The 20,657-nt window shown below is 38.8% G+C and overlaps 1 protein-coding gene across 6 annotated transcripts in view; it reads left to right on the top strand.

Moving 5' to 3' along the window:
* l(3)80Fg (dnaJ homolog subfamily C member 16 l(3)80Fg) overlaps positions 1–20,657 on the top strand; it is a 154,452-nt gene that overhangs the window by 47,576 nt on the left and 86,219 nt on the right. For all 6 annotated transcript variants that reach the window (XR_012965710.1, XR_012965712.1, XR_012965711.1 and 3 more), the window contains exon 7: positions 13,995–14,083. Coding sequence is in view for 3 of the 6 variants with exons in the window: in XM_076172811.1 (XP_076028926.1) it covers positions 13,995–14,083 (89 nt within the window). In the remaining 3 variants the exon portion in view is untranslated. The remainder of the gene's footprint in view (positions 1–13,994; positions 14,084–20,657) is intronic.

Below are 20,657 nucleotides of genomic sequence, written 5' to 3' on the forward strand. Positions count from 1 at the left end.
ATATAGACCCTAAAGTATCGACTGCATGCTACTTTGCTACTTTGCCACAATAACAAGCAGCCAATACCCCAGACGATAAATAGATAAAAACTATAATAATGTAAATAAATAAAATACATATATGCATAGGTATAGTTAAATAATAAACAAACAGATAAATAGTAAATAATAGTAAATTGACTTATAACTAATAATAAATGAGAAGCAAATAATAATAAACAGACAAATGATGATAAAACAATTAAATAATATAAGATAAATGACAGTCATTACAGCATCTTGCTTAGGTGTTTATCTAAATGATTCTTAAAGCTTCAAACTGCACTACATTAAACTGCCTCTGCAGGAAGTTTATTCCATTCATTAACTACATGGTTGGCGAAGTTGTTTCTACCCACTTCCAAATTAAATCTATTTCCAGACAGTTTGAGACCGTTGTTTCTTGTCAGATTCTAATTCAGTATGAAAATTTTGTCACTTTTGATGTCAATTCCTTTTAGAATCTTTAAAGACCTATATCAAGTCACCTTGGAGTCTGCTTTTTTAGGGAAAACGGATTCATATGTTTTAGTCGATTTTTGTATGATTTATTTTTGATATTTGGAATCAGTTTTGTGGCTCGCTGTTGTACTTTTTCCAATCTGTCAATGTCTGAGATTCGGTGACCATACGGAAACAGCATATTCTAAATGTGGACGAACTAACAATTTATATAGCTTATTAATGAATGATGGACTTTTGAAGTCAAAAGATTGTGCAATCAGTCCTAGAATCTTATTTGCTTTCTCAGAGGCTAAAATACACTGCTTAGATGATTTGAGATTGTTACTGATAATTACACTTGAGATCCTTTTCACTATCCACTTTTGTTAACGAATTTCCAAATAACTTGTAATCATACTTACTGTTATTTTTACCTATGTGCATAACCTTGCATTTGCTTGTGTTAAATTTCATTAGCCACTTTTCAGACTATTGGTGTAATTTATCTAAATCTTCTTGAATATCTAATTGGTTTAAGTGATCATTTGCCATTCTGCACAGTTTTGTATCATCAGCAAATTTGGAAACAGTAGATTTTAGTCCATAGTCTATATCATTGATATATACTATGAATAGAAGTGGCCCAAGAACGGAAGCCTGAGGAACTCCACTCGTAACATTTTTCCATCCAGAACTTTTTCCATTCAAAACAACTCTCTGTTTTCGATCATTCAACCAATTACTAGTCCAATTTAATAGGCTACCACTTATTCCGTGTGAAGCTAATTTAGTAAGTAGTCTTTTGTGGGGGATGGTATCAAAAGCTTTTGCAAAGTCTAAATATATTAAATCTGTATTGTTTCTTTTGTCATAATTCAAGATAACTGTGTTGTAGGATTCGAGTAAGTCGCACAAGAATGTTTCTGTCTGAAACCATGCTGGCTATCATTTATCAAACAGTTACTTTCTAAATGATGTTCGATAGCATCTCTGATGATAGATTCCATCATTTTTCCTATGATTGAAGTCAAACTTGTAGGCCTGTAGTTATTTGGCTTCTTTTTTGTCACCTTTTTTGAATATGGGAGTAACTTTAGCTAGCTTCCATGCTCTTGGGACATCTCTAGATATGATGGATTTCTTGAAAATAATTTCTAATGGAACAACAATCTCATTTTTCATTTCCTCTAAGATTCTTGGATGCCAATTGTCAGGGCCTGGTGTTTGATTAACTTTAAGTTTCTCTATACACCTTTTGATTTTTTCTTTTGTTATATTTACCGTAGTAAGTTTACCCTGTGGTGGGGGAAAAGAATGTTACCACCAAGTCTTTCCACTTGAGTCGTAAAAGGCAACAAAAAATGGGATGGGGGATGGGATTAGGAGTCCTACTACCTGTAGCCCCAAAAGGGGACATTCCTAAAAAAAAGAAGTAAAGGCATAAGAGGGTCTGGGAGTTTTCCAACCAGTACCCTAAGGTTTGGGTCTTTTAATGTATGTGGATGTGGTACAGATAAGAGTAAAAGGGAAGAGATAGGCAGTATGTTTGTGAGAAGAAAGATGGATGTGCCGGCTTTGAGTGAAACTGAAATGAAAGGAAAGAGCAACTGTGAGTTTGGGTGTGTAGCTGGGAGGTACTCAGGAGTGAAGAGGGGACGAGGGAGAGAAGGGGTGGGTATACTAGTAAGTGAAGAGATAAGTATGCGGGTAGTGGAGTGGAAGGAGGTTTTATCAAGGATGATGTGGATGAAGGTGAAGCTGGGAAGGGAGATGTGGGTTTTTGTAAGTGTGTATGAACCTGGTAGTGAGAAGAGCGTAGAGGAAAGGGAGGCTTTTTGGGTAGATATAAATGAGTGCATAGAGGGATTAGGGAGAAATGTCAGTGTAGTGGTATTGGGAGACCTTAACCCCTTCCATACGGTGCCGCACACGTAGGCGTCATGGACTTAGATCTCGGTGGCAGCAACCAATGCCAGCCGTACGACGTGTCGTAATAATACTCGCATCATAAAATATAGTCACCGCTTATATCGATCGTTCTCTCTTCACCCGTGAATTTTGATAACCATAGAAAATGCGATTACAAAAGAATTAGAAAGAATGTCATTATGGAGGGGCGACTACAATAAATATAATCAAGACGCCGATATGGCAGCCTCACGAATACACTCGCTCCCCATGACGCCTACGTGTGCGGCACCGTATGGAAGGGGTTAATGCTAGGGTATGAAATGAACCAATAGATGGAGTGATTGGGAAGTATGGAGTTCCAGGTAAAGATTGTAGTGGAGAATTGATGGTGGAGATATGTCTTGAAAGAGAGTTGATGATGGCAAATACAGTGTTTTGGAAGAAAGTCAAGCATGAGTACAAATGGGAGAGGGTGGTGGATGGAAGGGTGGCAGATAGAGCATTAATGGACTATATAGTGGTGGCCAGGAGTATGGTAGGAAGAGTTAAGGAAGTACATGTTCTAAGGGGAGAGAGTGGGGGAATATCAGATCATTTTCTGGTGGAAGGTAAATTGAGAGTGGAGAATAGGTGGAGAAAGAGAAAAAGGGCAGAAGGTTGGGAGGTACTTAGAGTGAACTGCTTAAATGATAAAAAAAAAGGAGAATGAGTATAAGAAGAAGCTGAAAGAGGAGTGGGAGGGAGTAAAGGATAGAGTAGAACTAGGAGTGGAGAAGGAATGGGGATGGTTCAAGGAGGGAGTCATAAGGTGTGCAAAGATGGTGTGTAGAACAAGGAGGGCGGGAGGAGATAGAAGGAAGGGTAGTGAGTGGTGGGATGAGGAAGCAAAGAAAGGTGTAGAAGAGAAGAAGCAGGCATTCATAGATTGGCTACAAACTAGGACGAGGGAATCGTATGAGAGGTACAAAGTAAAGAGAAGGGAAGTTAAGCATAAGATAAAGGAAGCAAAGAGGAGAGCTAATGTGAAATGGGGAAAGAGTATGACAGAAAATTTTGAAAGCAATAAAAAGATGTTTTGGAAAGAAATTAAAAGAGAAAGAGGAGGCGAATCAAGTAGAGAAGAAAAGGTAAAAGGCGCAGATGGAGAGATGATAATGGAAGAGAAGGCAGTGGGAGGAAGGTGGGCAGAGTATTTTAGGGAGTTGCTAAATGTGAAGGAGGATAGGGAGGGAAAGGTAGTTGCAGTGGGAGGTGCTAAGAAAATGAGAGTGATGAGTGAAGAAAATGGAGGAGAAATAGGGAAGGATGAAGTGAAAGCAGCTGTGAAGATGATAAGAGCAGGTAAGGCACCTGGTCTGGATGGATGCCATGCAGAATGTCTGAAGAAAGGAGGTACAGTTATGGTGGACTGGCTGGTGAGGTTATTTAATGTTTGTTTAAGAGAGGGTAGAGTGCTGGAGGAGTGGAGGAGTGCCTGTATCATTCTGCTTTACAAAGGAAAGGGGGATAGATAGATAGACTTTATTTGGCAATGAATCAATGTACATGAAGTGCAAATAATGACAAGAACACATAGTTCGGAATAATAAATGCAAATTGCCGAGGATAACAAGTGTGAGTGTAGTAATTTCAGAGGGATTAGCTTGTTGAGTGTAGTTGGGAAGGCTTATGGAAGGATCTTGATTGAAAGGATTAGGAGAGGATCAGAGAGAGTAATTGGTGAGGAACAGTGTGGGTTTAGGACAGGTAGGGGTTGTGAAGATCAGATTTTTGTGGTAAGACAGATACATGAGAATGCTATAGGAAGGATGTTTTTTGGGCTTTTATGGATCTGGAAAAGGCTTATGACAGGGTAGACAGGAAGGCACTGTGGGAGGTATTGCAGATATATGGGAAAGGAGGAAAGCTGTTAAGAGCAGTCAAGAGTTTTTACGAGAGCAGTAGAGCTTGTGTTAGGATTAGAAATGGAGAGAGTGAATGTTTTGAGGTAAAAGTGGGACTTCATCAGGGATGTGTTATGTCGCCCTGGCTGTTCAATCTTTACATGGATGGGGTGGTGCAAAAGGTGAATGCAAGGATAGTGGGTCAGGGGTTGGAGATGATTAAAGAAAATGGAGAAAAGTGGGAGGTGAGCCAGCTGTTGTTTGCTGACGACACTGTGCTTGTAGCAGGATCAGAGGAGGGATTGATGAAGTTAGTGACAGAGTTTGAGAAGGTGTGTGAAAGAAAGAAGCTGAAGATAAATGTGGGTAAAAGTAAGGTGATGAGATGTACAAGGGGAGAGAGTGACAGTAGGCTGGAAGTGAGCATTAAAGATGAGAAACTGGAGGAAGTGGATAGTTTCAGATACTTGGGTGCGAATGCGACAGGAAAGGGAGGAGTGGTGGTGGAGGTAGAATGTAGATTGAGAGAAGCAAGTAAATGCCTTGGTGGATTAAAAAGTGTAATGAAAAATCGACATTTGGGAATGGATGCTAAGAGGAGGTTATATGAAGGAGTGATTGTGCCAACAGAAATGTACGGGGCAGAAACATGGAACATGAGAGAGGAAGAGAGAAGGAGTTTGAATGTGTTTGAGATGAAATGTCTGAGAAGCATGATAGAGGTTACTAGGCTAGATAGAGTGAGAAATGAGGAGGTGAGGAGGAGAACAGGGGTGGAAAGGGAACTGGGAGATAGGGTTGATGAAAGAGTATTAGGATGGTTTGGACACATGGAAAGAATGAGTGAAGAAAGATTAGTAAAAGAAGTGTGGAAGGCGGAGGTGGAAGGAGTGAATATGAGGGGGCGTCCTAGGATGAGATGGATGGATGGGGTGAAAGGGGCTTTACAAAAGAGAGGAATGTCTGTTGAGGAAGGATGGAAGAGGACAGAAGATAGGGGTGAATGGAGAGGGGTTGTGTATAGATGATGCAGTAATGTATGAGGGGGAGTGGGTGGGGGATGGGGGGTGAAGAAGTATGTATGAGAGGAGGGGTCGCCGAATTTATAAAGCGGCCTTGCTGTGGATGTGCTGTGTCTTGCGACATTGCTGCTGACCCAGGGCAGTGGACAGGATGCAGGGATGACCCATCATCCAGGAGGTGCCAAGATAAGAGGTATGGAGGAGGGTGGAGGGGAGTGGAATATATAGGAAATGGAATGGGTGGGAGTGGTTTCTATGCCCTTTTCTTTTTGGCTAACCCCCCATGTAAGGGGAAAAAGCCTTTGGTATATGTATGTAAGTTTACCCTAGACTTTTCACTGGTTTCAGTTTGGAGTTCACTTTGAGTTGTTTTGTTTACGAATACTGAGCTAAAATAATTGTTTAAAATATCACACATTCCTTCATTTGAATATTCAAGTTGACCGTCAGAAGATAATAGTGGACCAATGTGATTCCTAACAACCTTTTTATCTTTAATGTAACTATAGAATTCTTTGGGATTCTCTTTGGATTTATCAGCGATATTCATTGCGTATTGTATTTTTTTATTTTTATTATTGTCTTTTTTAAATCTGTATTAATACATAACTTTGATAGTCTTTAGATGCACCCGATCACTTGTATTTCTTATAAGCCTGTCTCTTTTTAGCAATATTTTTTTCAGTTTCTTTGTCAAGCCATTTTGGGCGAGCCTGATTTGGGGGACGTCTGTCCTTAAAAGGGATGTATGAATCATCTTAGTAAGCGTATTTTGAAATATTTCCCACATCTGATCTACAGGTCTTTCACTTAATTTTGCCTCCCAATCTGTAAGCTGAAGCTCCTGACGTAGTCCTATGAACTGAGCTTTACTGAAATCAGGTATTTTAGAAACACAAGTATCTATTCTAAAAATTTTAAGTAATTTGAATCTAAGTTGTGATCGCTATTTGCAACAGTTTCACCGACTTCTACATCAGTTATCATGCTTTCACAGCTAGTGATCAATAGATTGAGTAAGTTTCCATGTCTTGTGGGCTCTTTTACATGCTGAACTAAGTAATTGTCATTGAGAAAATCAATCAAGTGACTACCTATATGGCCATGTTCAAGGGTCATCCAATCAATGTCAGTAAATTGAAATCACCCATTATCAATAAGTCCCGGTTGCAGAAACTAGACAGTTCTTGAAACAACAGTTTGTCATCTGCCAATGATAATGTCTTTGGCCTACATTAATTTTTTGTCCATTTGTTTGGGTTAATGCTACCCACAAACTATCATAAGCATCCAGTTTCACTTTCTATAAAACATAGGTATGGACATTGTTTTTAATATACAACAGAACACCTCCACCTTTCTTGTGGTTTCTATCCTGATGAAAGTGTTTAAATCCCGCAATATTAAATTCAGCTTCAAACTCTTTACCATTTAACCATGCCTCAGTTATTCCTATCATATCGAGATTTTCGCTTTTGACATATGCCTGTATTTCTTGGGATTTGTTCCTAATACTACTAGCATTAAAGTACATGGTTTTAAGAAACTTGTGATTATTTCTTTTTGACACATTTTGAGTTTCAATAGCATGCCTTACATCATAATTTTGTTTTTTATTGACACCTTCCTCTATATTGATATTTGGTCCTTCATTGACATTCAATACCCATCACAGGTGTCTGGTTGCTCACGGTCATCCGATCTCTTTTGTACACTTTGCCCCCCACGTCACTGCGTTTCACACCGGCCTCCCATCGTTCATTGACATTCTGTCCAGCATCCCTTCCTAAAATTATATTTTGTCCTCAAGTGACATTATATCCTACTGTGATATTTTGCCCTACACTATCATTACATCCCATTGTAATATTTTGTCTACTGTTGTTACATCCCATTGTGATATTTTGTCCTTCATTGACATTCTGTCCGGCATCCCTTCCTAAAATTATATTTTGTCCTCCACTATCATTATATCCTACCATGATATTTTGTCCACTATCATTACATCCCATCATGATATTTTGTCCTCCACTGTCATTACATCCCATTGTGATATTTTGTCCTCCACTGTCATTACATCCCATCATGATATTTTGTCCTTTGACATTACATCCTAATGTAATATTTCATCCTCTACCGTCATTATATCCTGAAATTATATTTTGTCCTATACTGGCATATTATTCTACATTATTGCTATACTCTACTCTGTTTTCACCAGTACACTCTATTTCCCCTTCCCTTTGGGTTTCTACCCCAAAAAAGGAACTAGTTCATTACAAACTCCCACAATGAGGTTTGTAAGAACATCTTTGCCTCTGTGGGTAAGATGGGTCCCATCAGAAGTGTAAAGGTCATGACGCCTGGAAAAGAGATATCAAGGATCAAGAAAGTGATATCCCAGTTGCGTTCACAATTGTGATATCCTTTCATTGATCCCTATGGCTCTACTGGTCCAACACAAGCCTACGTAGATCCTCAGGATGATCCCAAAGACACCATGACAGCTCCCATGTTCCATCATCTAAAGCAGGACCTTGTGATTCTGAACAAGTTCCTTTGATCTCACCCTACCCACATCGTTACTTCCCGTATGAACAATCGTAACCGTGTTCGTCCTTCTTTGCTCCCTGATAGCCTGGGTACAATCAGTGATCCCATGGCCTGGTTGACATATAAGCTTGCAACATCGTTTAGTCTTCTGCTGCAGGATGTCGTCACAGCCTCGCACCATGGAGTCCCCCACCACCAAGAACTCCTGATTTTCAGCCACCTCATCCTCCAGCAGAACAAAACAATTGGCTAGAGCCAGCGGTTGCTCTGCAGGACACCCACTTACTGAACGCGGGCTCGACAAATGGGACCCCATGGAGCATCACTCGCTCACGGCAGTGGCAGAAGGGGAAGAAGTGGAACATTCTTTGGGTTGTGGGAGGATTCACTCTTCTCACAGAGTGCACTCCTGAGAAGACGAATCTCCTCCTCACACACCCTGAGACAGTCCTCCAGGTTCACACAACCTTCACAAGTCATTTCGCTCCTCCTTCAGCAATACAAACGGCAAAGAGAAAATATAAATCAACAAAAGAAACCAAAGTGGTTTCTAAATAAACTAAATACATGAAGCTTACTCTGCTTACATTATACCATTACTCCTACCTTTGGAGGAAAGATGAAGTGGAGGCAGTTGTTAAGATAATGAGAGCAGGTAAGGCACCTGGGTTGGATGGATATCAAGCAGAATGTCTGAAAAAAGGAGGTACAATGATGGCTGGTGAGGTTGTTTAATATTTGTTTAACCCCTTCCATACGGTGCCGCACACGTAGGCGTCATGGACTTAGATCTCGGTGGCAGCAGCCAATGCCAGCCGTACGACGTGTCGTAATAATACTCGCATCATAAAATATAGTCACCGCTTATATCGATCGTTCTCTCTTCACCCGTGAATTTTGATAACCATAGAAAATGCGATTACAAAAGAATTAGAAAGAATGTCATTATGGAGGGGCGACTACAATAAATATAATCAAGACGCCGATATGGCAGCCTCACGAATACACTCGCTCCCCATGACGCCTACGTGTGCGGCACCGTATGGAAGGGGTTAAGAGAGGGTAGAGTGCTGGAGGACTGGAGGAGTGCCTGTATAGTTCGACTTTACAAGGGGAAAGGGGGACAAATGTATGTATACTTATTAAGTATAGTTGGGAAGGCTTATGGGAGGATCTTGATTGAGAGGATTAGGAGAGGAACAGAGTGAGTAATTGGTGAGGAACAGTGTGGGTTTAGGACAGGTTGGGGTTACGTAGATCAGATTTTTGTGGTAAGATGGATATGTGAAAAAACTATAGAAAAAGGTAAGGATGTGTTTTGGGCTTTTATGGATCTGGAAAAGGCTTATGACAGGGTAGACAGGAAGGCACTGTGGGAGGTATTGCAGATATATGAGATAGGAGGAAAGCTTTTAGGAGCTGTCAAAAGTTTTTATGAGAGTAGTAGAGCTTGTGTCAGGATTAGAAATGGAGATAGTGAATGGTTTGAGGTAAAGGTGGGACTTCGTCAGGGATGTATTATGTCACCCTGGCTGTTCAATTTATATATGGATGGGGTGGTGCGAGAGGTAAATGCACGGGTAGTGGGTCAGGGATTGGACATGATTAAAGAAAATGGAGAAAAATGGGAGATGAGCTAACTGTTGTTTGCGGACGACACTGTGCTTGTAGCAGGATCAGAGGAGGGATTGAGGAAGATAGTGACAGAGTTTGGGAAGGTGTGTGAAAGAAGGAAGTTGAAGATAAATGTGGGTAAAAGTAAGGTGATAAGATGTACAAGGGGAGAAAGTGGCAGCAGACTGAAAGTGATTAAGGGAGAGAGACTGGAGGAAGTGGATAGTTTTAGACACTGATAGGAATGTGACAGGAAAGGGAGGAGTGGAGGTGGAGGTAGAATGCAGATTGAAAGAAGCGAGTAAATGCCTTGGTGGATTAAAAAGTGTACGGTAATGAGAAATAGACATTTCAGAATGGATGCTAAGAGGAGATTGTATGAAGGAGTAATTGTATCAACAACACTGTATGGGGTAGAAACATGGAACATAAGAGAGCAAGAGAGAGTTTGAATGTGTTTGAGATGAGGTGTCTGAGAAGTATTATAGGGATTACTAGGCTGGATAGAGTGAGAAATGAGGAGAAGGGTGGAGGTGGAAAGGGAGTTGGGAGATAGGGTTGATGAAAGAGTATTGGGATGGTTTGGACACATGGAAAGAATGAGTGAAGAAAGATTAGTAAAAGAGGTGTGGAAGGAGTGAACATGAGGGGTCAACCTAGGATGAGATGGATGGATGGGGTAAAAGGGACTTTGGGAAAGAGGGGAATGTCTGTTGAGAAAGGATGGGAGAGGACAGAAGACGGGTGAATGGAGAATGGTTGTATGTGGATGATGATGTGATGCATGAGGTGGAATGGGTGGGGGAAGGGGAGGTGAGGGAGTATGTGTGAGAAATAAATTGACGCAGCCTGAAGGTATTTCTCTTTGTCTTTTCCTTTTCTGCATGAGGGGATGGAGAGGGTGGGGGGGTTGCTGCTTTAATGAAGTGGCCTTGCAGTGGATGTGCATTGTCTTGTGACATTGCTTTTGACCTAGGGTAGTGGGTGAGATGCAGGGAGTACCCATCATCAGGAGGTGCCAAGATAAGAAGGAGGGAATAGTGTGGAGGGGAGTGGAATGTGATAGGGGTGGAATGGGTGGGAGTGGTTTTTATGCCCTTTGTTTTTTGGCTACCTTTCTTATAAGGATGAAAAAAGCCTTTGGTATATGTATATATTATCCCAACTGTTTCACTCACAGAGAAAGCAATAAAACTGTGTAACCCAGCTACATTTCAAGTAAAAGTGCCACAACTTGTAGGTCACCTCAGATATTCCATTTATGTTCTTCATATTTAAAATGTTTTGCAATAGAAGCTTCATACTCTTGTATGTTTCCTTCATGTTAACTGCATGGGTCAGAAGAACAGAAGGAAACTTGTTTCCATTGTAGGGCAAAACAGCTTACAGGGTCACTTTTGAAGAGTCATTAAACAAGCGCCACTCATTTCCTGTCATATTTAAGTTCCTCTACAACAGAATGTACATCATTGCAAAACATCACATCATCCTCAAGTTTGAAAAACTGTTCAAAATCACAATGTCTCCTACAATAAAATCTAACTTTGGATTTTTTCTGGAGAAAATTTCAGCCCTTTAACCTGGAAGCAAGAAGTTCAGATTTCTTTTTTGACAAGTTAGGTGTTTCTTTGTTCAAGTAGAGGGCTTCAAGTGGCTTGACCCAAAATGCAGAGTCCATTCTTCACAAAGGGGCATCGCCAGGAAAAGTTGATGAGCTGGGTCACTTGGACAATTGACTTTTCCCTCAGGAGATCCACAATGACGTTGGAGTACCCTTTTGTAGCATATGTGTGTGTGCATGTAAGTGCATGCTAGGCATCAAAGGGAGATGATAACATGGCTCAGTCCACTATCTTTCACTGGCCACAGTGAGATTTGGACTATGAAAGAGAAAACAAAGCAACGCCTGTTGCAGGACCTTGGCATGAAGATACATACACAAAATGGTGTAAGAATGGTGGTATCGATAAACATTCATGAATAAAAGGAGATAGGCTTAATTGTATGAACATGCAGAAAGTAGATATTGTTTCCATGAGTCCCATATGGCACTTGATATATGATTAAATTATCTTACACTTTCCTATTTGTCTGAACTCACACTTACCTCTGACCTTTAATAAGCATGAGCAAGGCTTAAAAAATGTCAAAGAGAACCTATCTATGTTTCTTCCATTTTCTGCCATCGTAACTTGTCGCCACTACTTTGTGTGCCTTTTTCCTCTGAGTATCACCAGGGCTGGTGCTGACACGAAGACATATCCATGTTATGTTCTGGGATGGTGGGACTGTGAATTCTTTGTCTCGAAGTACACCTGAAACTGGCAATCTTATTTTAATGTCATATGTGTAAACTCGTTTCATCACTTCTGCTAGGCATGCTGTATCAGTGAATCACTGTTGTACTTAAGGTTTATTTATTGTTCAACCTGCAATATATCAAGGCTCCAATAATTTACACTTTTCACATCTCTCCATGAATTACATCAATATCTACTATCAAACAATGGACATAATGATTGAATTTTAACCAAATAGAAGTCAGTTAATCTCGCAAATCACCTCACAAGGAGGTACTACCAATCACTAACAACTAATTATATACACAGTATGTGACAGCTATACACTAATTAAAAATTCTTTGGCTACATCAATCGTACTCATACTGTGTGGAATCATGGAAAGCAGCCACCTGCAGAGATGATACCTTGTACTAGTGGTGTACAGTAGTTATCCTGTACATCCTCATATACCCACTAACTCCTCATGACACCTCTGTAGACATAATCATAATGAAGTAGTTAAGCATGGGTCCTGCATCTAAAGTGAAATAGAGAAACTGACCTATATAGAAGAGTGTAGCAGCCAACAGTTTGCAGCAAAGTGAACTAGTTCACCTGGCACCCTCTTGAGATACCATCAGTTGATGTCAAAGGTGAACAGAGTGGAGTTTCCACACATGACTCAGTGAGGAGCAGCGTAAGATATGGATAAAGCTGAATATAAACATATTGCTGGTAAATCCTGCTTGGCACAAGGTGTATGTGACAGCATGGGGGAGCCACTGGAAAAGCCAATGGTGCAAATCACCAACAATAAACATAGCCTATTCATTAACATCCAACATCAATGAGTATCATGAGCATGCAGCTCTACAAGGCTATAGTTTTTGCTCATCATTACTTGAGAAAAAGTTGAGTAAAATAATGTCATGTGTAAGAATAAATGTCCCTATAATAAATTTTCTACAGAGAAACTGATGGAATGAGTAGGAGAAATAGGTCAATCATTAGTGCTACAGAGTTCTCACTGCACCAGCTGACCTTAAAAGTGAAATTTTTAATTTTTTGTTGAGATATATAGTGCCACCCTAAATATGGATTTCATACCTCAGCATGCTGCCCTTAGAGGATAGGCCAACAAAAAAGGAGGATAGGATAGGGTAACCTTTAAAGAGATCATGGAGCAACAAAGAAGAGATAACCTGGAAGAAGGAATAGTCATGTTTATAAAAAAAAAAAAGAATCTTTAGTCAAAAATATATGGTTGCCAAGAAGAATATATCATCTCAAGGAAGTTGCACCAGAAACAAGAGATGCAAAAGAATTGGGAAATTACCTCAGTAACTCTCGGGAAAGACTTGGATGTAACAGACCAAATTGATAGCATGTGTATATTAGGTCAGTATAAGAGGAGTGGTGCATGTCCAATAAAAATGAAGTTCAATTTGCAAACCATAGCAAATGAAGTAATTAGCAACTTTTGGCAGTCATCATGAGTGGAAAAGTTAAATAAAAAAAAAATAAAATAAAAAAAAAAATAAAAAAAAAAAGGATTAGTAAAGATACTAATAAAGAGAAATGAGCAAAGATATGAAAAATCTTAACCACTTAGGTACAATGACGCCTGTGTAGGAGTCATGAGGCATGAGTGGGTACACAAGAATGATGGTGTTGGTGTCTTGATTATATATATTTTTTGTAGTTGTAAATGAATTACCTTTAGATTCTGTAAACTGGTTTGATCATGTTTTCTGTGTTTATTATTACTCAGAGTAAAAGAGAATGAGTAATACAGCAGTGACATCATATGGCAGCTAATGCTGTGCACGAGAATTTGAGTTGTACTGAAGTGGTTCGAGGAAGCCAAATCCAAAAATGGTAGGACGGAAGAAGAGTTGTCTATGAGAATATGAGGAAATAGTTCCTTTAAAAACAGGGCAATATTGCAAAGGAAATGAAATACTACAAGAAAACCTAGAGTAGCATATGCTAACGTTGATTGTGTACTATCAGCCATGCTGGAGATAAATGACTAAGGAAAAACAACCCTGATATCTTGTGTTTAGTAGTGACCAAACTTTGGTGATCACTTCCCTGTGTTTCAATTTACAATTTATAAACCTGTAAAACAGGTTTGGTTTATCTTTGCATTTATGTGTGTGTGTGTATGTTTATATATGTTTTTGTATTTGTGTACATACAAGAAATAGTTCCAAGACTTAGAATAATTGTATTCCTTTCCATAGGTACGAGTAATGATATTTGGTCGACTTGACATTATCCGTCTTCGGTACCTAACTGTTGCATGGGAATTTAGAGAAAGAGCAGCTGTTTGGTAAGTTGAATATGAATTTGCTATAATTTGAAATGCACTGCAAGATCAGTGCATACAATTTTGATAATTTGTCATAATATTGTTTAACTTAATTTTTTATGCATTTATTATTATTGTTATTATTATTATTATTATTATTATTATTATTACTATTATTATTATTATTATTATTATTATTATTATTATTATTATTATTATTATTATCATTATATATATTTTTTTGGCTACCTCCCATGTAAGGGAGAAATGGTCATTGCTATGTATGCATTATTGTTGTTTTATATATATAGAATAAGTTCATTAATGTGACCTTCAGTTTTGGACAAAATAAAACACATTGCTTTGGAGGTAATGGGTGAAGGACAGGGATTGCATTTTATCCAGAAGGGGATATATGTATATCTATCAATTTATATTCCAAAAGGGGTGTTGCAGGTGTTGTAGAGTCCAACTTTCAAGTACTAGTGCCAAGCATCAAGATAGCACAAAAAACAGTGCACAAAGAATTGGAGCTGTAATGAACACATGACAATACTCACATCCACAAACACTCAAACACAAAAACATATACTAAATATACTACAGATAAACATAACAAATACTCTGCTGCACCACTTCAAACACAAATGCAACATACATATAGCACATATACAAGAAGCTAAACTGACACCACATATAACAATACTGACTACATAAAGGTAAAAGAAGACAACACAAGACACAAAGATGGTTTCATAACACTGATGCAGAACAGCATACCCTTCTCCAACAAAACAAGAGATACCAAACAATCACTCACAAACACCATGAATTATTCACAATTCAAACACAAAGAAAAAACCTACACTATTACAAACATATAGATCCCACCAACTACATCAACCCCACAAAGCTTCATCCCTCAAATCCAGCCACTCAGCTCATTAACAAATCACAGACTGGCAGGTGATCTGAATGGACATCATTCAATCCAGCTTAAGACACAAACATCAGATCAAAGAGAACACAAAATACTTGAAAACTCACCAGCCTAAACATAACTAACTCCAGCAATAACCCCATTAGCCAACCTCACCAACACAACCAACATCCCATGACATAATGTGTTCACCCTCCCTACAAATGCAAATAACATGGGAAACCATTCAAAATATTTCATCTGATCACTTCCTAGTAAAGATTACTGTGAGGCAGTAGTCCTCACCCCATCTCACAACCCTTTGACCCACAATGTTCCAAGGAAATCACTTGTATTTACCTAGTTGTATTTTATAGGAAGGGGAGCTATGCTTGTGGTGTCCCGCCTTTGTATCTCGCAGTGTCTAGTTTGCTTTTAAACTAATGAATGGTTTTTGCGCACACTATTTCCTTGTCCAGTTTGTTCCAAGTGTCTACCACTCTATGTGGAAAACTGTTTTTCTTCAGATCTCTTCTGTAGCTATGTTTTTTTATTTTCTTTCCATGTCCTCTTGTGCTTCTCCTGTCCCAGTTTAACAAGTCCTCTCTATCAAGTATTTCTGTGCCTTTCATGATTCTGTAGATGGTCAGTAGGTCACCTCTCTCTCTTCTTTGCTTCAGAGTCGGTAAATCTAGTTTAGCCAATCTCTCCTCATATGACAAGTTTGCGAGTGCAGCTGCCATTTTTGTTGCTGCTCTCTGGATTCTTTCTATTTTCTTTATATTCTTTTTGGTACTGGGTGACCACAATGTTGCTGCGTATTCTAGTCTAGGCCTTATCAGTGTGACCAATATTTTTTTAATAATTTCTTCATCCAAATATGTAAATGGCACTTTTATTGATCTTAGCAAGTTGTAGGATTCTCCAACAATTTTGTTTATCTATTTGTCATAGGACAAGTTGTTTGAGATGATTACACCCAGATCTTTTTCAGATCTCTCCTTCTTTACCTCCTTGGTTCCAATCTTATATTGTTCTGATATTCTGTTTTTGCTTTTACCAAACTCCATTATGCTACACTTCTTAATATTGAAGTCCACCTCCCTTTTCTGACTCCAGTTCCATACTTTATTTAGGTCTTCCTGCAGTGATTCACAATCTTCTTCAGTTTTTACTTTCCTTAACAGTTTGGCATTGTCAGCAAAGAAGCTCATGTAACATTTCACATCCTCATCCATGTCATTCACATAAATAGCAAACATTATTGGAACTAGCACAGATCCTTGTGGTACTCCACTGATCACCTCTTTCCAATCTGAATATTTTTCTCTGAGTACTACTCTCATCTTTCTACCAATCAGGAAGTCCTCCATCCATTTTAGTAGGTTCCCTTGTATCCCTCCTATATGTTCGAGTTTCTTTAAAAAAGAATTTGTATGGTACTTTGTCAAAAGCTTTTTGTAAGTCTAGGAAGGCACAGTCAGCCCATCCATTCCTTTCTTGCACTATGTCTATTAATCTTGAGTAGAAACATATTAAGTTTGTGGTACATGATCTTCCTTGTCTGAACCTAAATTGTCTTGGGTTTATTATTTTGTTGTCTTCCAGGTGTTTTACCCATCTATTCTTGAATATTTCCTCACAACTTTTGGCTATAGTGCTTGTTAGTGAGACTGTCCTATAGTTAGTTGGTTCTTCCTTCTTTCCTCCTTTATATATTGGTACAATGTTAGCATTTTTCCAGTCTTTTGGTATTTTCCTTCTTTGAGTGAGGAATTTATTATGTTATGCATTTTGTCCGTTCTTCTTTGCATTCTTTTAGAATCCAATTTGCAATTCCATCTAGGCCATGTGATTTCCTCCCACATTGCTTTCCTCTACCCTGTCATAAGCCTTTTCCAAAACCATAAAGGCCGAAAAAACATCCTTACCTTTCCTAAAGCTTTTTCACACAAAAATCTAATCCACATAACTCCTACCTGTCCTAAACCTACATAGTTCCTCACCAATTACTCCCTCTCTTCCTCTCCTAATCCTTTCAATCAAAACCCACCCATAAGCCTTCCCAACTACACTAAAGAAACTAATCCCTCTGAAACTACAACACTCACATTTGTCCCCTTTTCTCTTGTGAAGTGGAACTATACAGGCACCCCTCCAGTCCGGCACTCTACCCTCTCTTAAACAAACATTAAACAACCTCATCAGTAGGGGTGTGCCGATTAATCAGCATCAGCAAGAATCGTGGTTTTTTTTTTTTTGGGTGAATCAGTATCGGCGAGAATCGGCATATTTTTTAGAATGGGATTTGGCATCAGCAGTATTTTGCCAATGCCAACGACGATGCTTTTAAAATAACAGCACAAATTGGAGTAAATGTTAGAGCAAATTATATCAATTTATAGTTTTATTTATGTATTTCTTATATATGTATTTCTTATATATGTTACCCTGGCTGTTCAATTTATACATGGATGGTGCGAGAGGTAAATGCAAAGGTGGTTGGTCAGGGATTGCAGATTGTTAAAGAAAATGGAGAAAAGTGGGAGATAAGCCAGCTGTTGTATGTGGACTACTCTGTGCTTGTAGCAGGATCAGAGGAGGGGTTGAGGAAGTTAGTGACAGAGTTTGGGGAAGTGTGCGAAAGGAAAGTGAAGATAAATGTGGGTAAAAGTAAGGTGATGAGATGTACAAGGGAAGAAAGTGGCAGCAAACTGGAAGTGAGTAATAAGGGAGAGACTGGAGGAAGTGGATAGCTTTAGATAATTGGGTGCGAATGTGGCAGGAAAGGGAGTGGAGGTGGAGGTAGAATGTAGATTGAGAGAAGAGAGTAAATGCCTTTGTGGATTAAAAAGTGTAATGAGAAATAGACATTTGGAAATGGATGCTAAAAGGAGATTGTATGAAGGAGTGATTGTGCTGACAACACTGTATGGGGCAGAAACATGGAACATAAGAAAGGAAGAGAGAAGGAGTTTTAATGAAGAGAGAAGGAATTTTAATGTGTTTTAGATGAGGTGTCTGAGAAGTATGATAGGTGTTACTAGGCTTGATAGAGTGAGAAATGAGGAGGTGAGGAGGAGGGTGGGGGTGGAAAGGGAGTTAGGAGATAGGGTTGATGAAAGAGCTTTGGGATGGTTTGGACACATGGAAAGAATGAGTGAAGAAAGACTAGTAAATGAGGTATGAAAGGCAGATGTGGAAGGAATGAACATGAAGGGGTGACCTAGGATGAGATGACTGGATGGGGTAAAAGGGGCTTTAGGGAAGAGGGGAATGTCTGTTGAGGAAGGACGGGAGAGGACAGAAGACAGAGGTGAATGGAAAATTGTTGTTTATGGATGATGATGTGATCCATGAGGAGGAATGGATAGGGGATGGGGGGTGAGGAAGTATGTGTGAGAAAAAATTTGACTCAGCCCAAAGGGATTTCTCACCATCTCCTTTTCTGCATAAGGGGATGGAGAGGGGGGGGGGGTCACCAAATTAATGAAGTGGCGTTACTGTGGATGTGCTGTGTCTTGCAACACTGCTTCTGACCCAGGGCAGTGGGTGAGATGCAGGGATGACCCATCATCCAGGAGGTGCCAAGATTGGAGGGGAGGAGGGTGGAGGGGAGTGGAGTGTGATAGGATGGAATGGGTGGGAGTGGTTTTTATGTCTTTGTTTTGTGGCTACCTCCCTTATAAAGAGAAAAAAAACTTTGGTATATGTCTGTGGACTTGGTCAATTTTACCCGCTTATAAGTGCAAAAAATGGGCGGATGGATTTACTCCCACTTTGCAGCAATTTATAACCAAACAAATCTTTTATAAAGAGTTTTTTATGTATTTTGACAAGTAGATACGAGGTGTGTTGTTTAAGTAAGTACCGTTTTGAAATCAAAATGAAACAAGTAGACTTTTCGTAATTTTTTTATTTTTACATGAAAGCCTGTACTGTAATCTACTTTTCAACATAATCATGGAATCATCTGGCAGTATTAAGGGTGGGGGACAGCATAATGGAGGGACAATCACAGTATATTTAAGTAGCATAATTTCTCTATGAACAGAGAATTTTGTATGTAAACAAAATAAATATAATGGACATGATTCAGTTTTTATGATTGATCATGATTTCAATTTCACTCGATGTGGTTTGATGATTTTCAAATATTTTGGACACACTGATTATTTCATTCAGTGAAGAAGAAAAATAATTCCAGCCAGGCCCCCAATTTATATGTCACAGTTTTTTTTTTATACTATATCGAACCTGACTATGATTTGAACAGTTCTATCAATCCAATTGCCGGTATATCTTGCCTTTATATCAGGAAATTTTATTTATTCACAAATTATACAAAAATAAAAACATAATTCAAGGGGATTGAATGAAGGTGTGATTGATGGGTTATAGCACACAACCTTCTTTTTATATGTTCGGCACTTGCAAGTGCCAATGGTATAGGTGTCATTTTCTGTATAGGCCTATTCTATATTCCTTTTCACCTGGCTACGCATTCATTTCACTTCTTTTTATGTGAAGAAGGTTTACAAATTATCATTACCTACCTATCTGAATCTTATTCAGGATTAAGTACATGTAGTGATGGCACCACCCCCCCTATGCCATAATTGATCACACAACACTTGACCTTTGTTGCTTTTTACCCATTTCTTGTACTCTGCAGCATTCTATCCAGAAGTCTGTAAACTAGTATTTATATTTTAGTTTACATTTTTTATGGTCCTATATCTCATTAGTCAGCTTAGAATAGCCTAATTGTGACCAAATCCAACATGAATGTATATCATGGTGCCACAAGATATCAAGTTAAAGCAGTTACAACATTATATAATTCATAGGGATATGTGGAGGAGCATTACCTAACACAGCTTACATAAGCAACTGTATTTACCAAGTTGTATTATACAGGAAGGGGAGCTATGCTCATAGTGACCCGTCTTTGTATCTTGCAACATCTAGTTTGTTCTTAAATTCTTGTATGGTGTTTGTACACACTATTGTTTCATCCAATTTGTTCCAAACATCCACTACTCTGTGTTGAAAACTTTTTTTTTTTCAGATCTTAATTATGCTTTTTTAGTTTCTTTTCATGTTCCCTTGTTTTTCTATTATCCCACTTTAATAAGTCTTCTCTGTCAAGGACTTCCATGCCTTTCATGATTCTGTAATTGGCCAATAGATCTCCTCTTTCTCTTCTTTGTTCCAAGGTTGGTAGTTCCAGTTTAGACAATCTTTGTTTGTATGTCAATTTTTAGTGCTGGGGGCATCTTTGTCATTGCTCTTTGGATTCTATTCTCCTTATATTTTGTTTTCTACTGGGTGTCCATAGTGTTACAGCATATTCCAGTCTTGGTCTTATTAGTGTGGCTAATATATTTTGTACCATTACTTCATCCAAGTATTAAAAGCCACCTTTATTGGTCTTAATAAATTGTAGGTATCACCGACTATTTTGTTTATATGTTTGTCTGGGAACATGTCTTTGGTGAAAATTACTCCTAGGTCCTTTTTGGAACTAATTTTCTTTACTTCCTTTGTACCTGATATTCTTTTTTTACTTTTTCCAAACTCCATTATACTACATTCCTTAATGTTAAACTTCACTTCCTAGTTTTGACTCCATTCACAGACTTTGTCCAGGTCTCTGTAGTGACTCATAATCTT

The sequence above is a fragment of the Oratosquilla oratoria genome, chromosome 33 (genome assembly GCF_046742065.1).
Source record: "Oratosquilla oratoria isolate Oo_2021 chromosome 33, ASM4674206v1, whole genome shotgun sequence".
In the NCBI taxonomy this organism is placed as follows: domain Eukaryota; kingdom Metazoa; phylum Arthropoda; class Malacostraca; order Stomatopoda; family Squillidae; genus Oratosquilla; species Oratosquilla oratoria.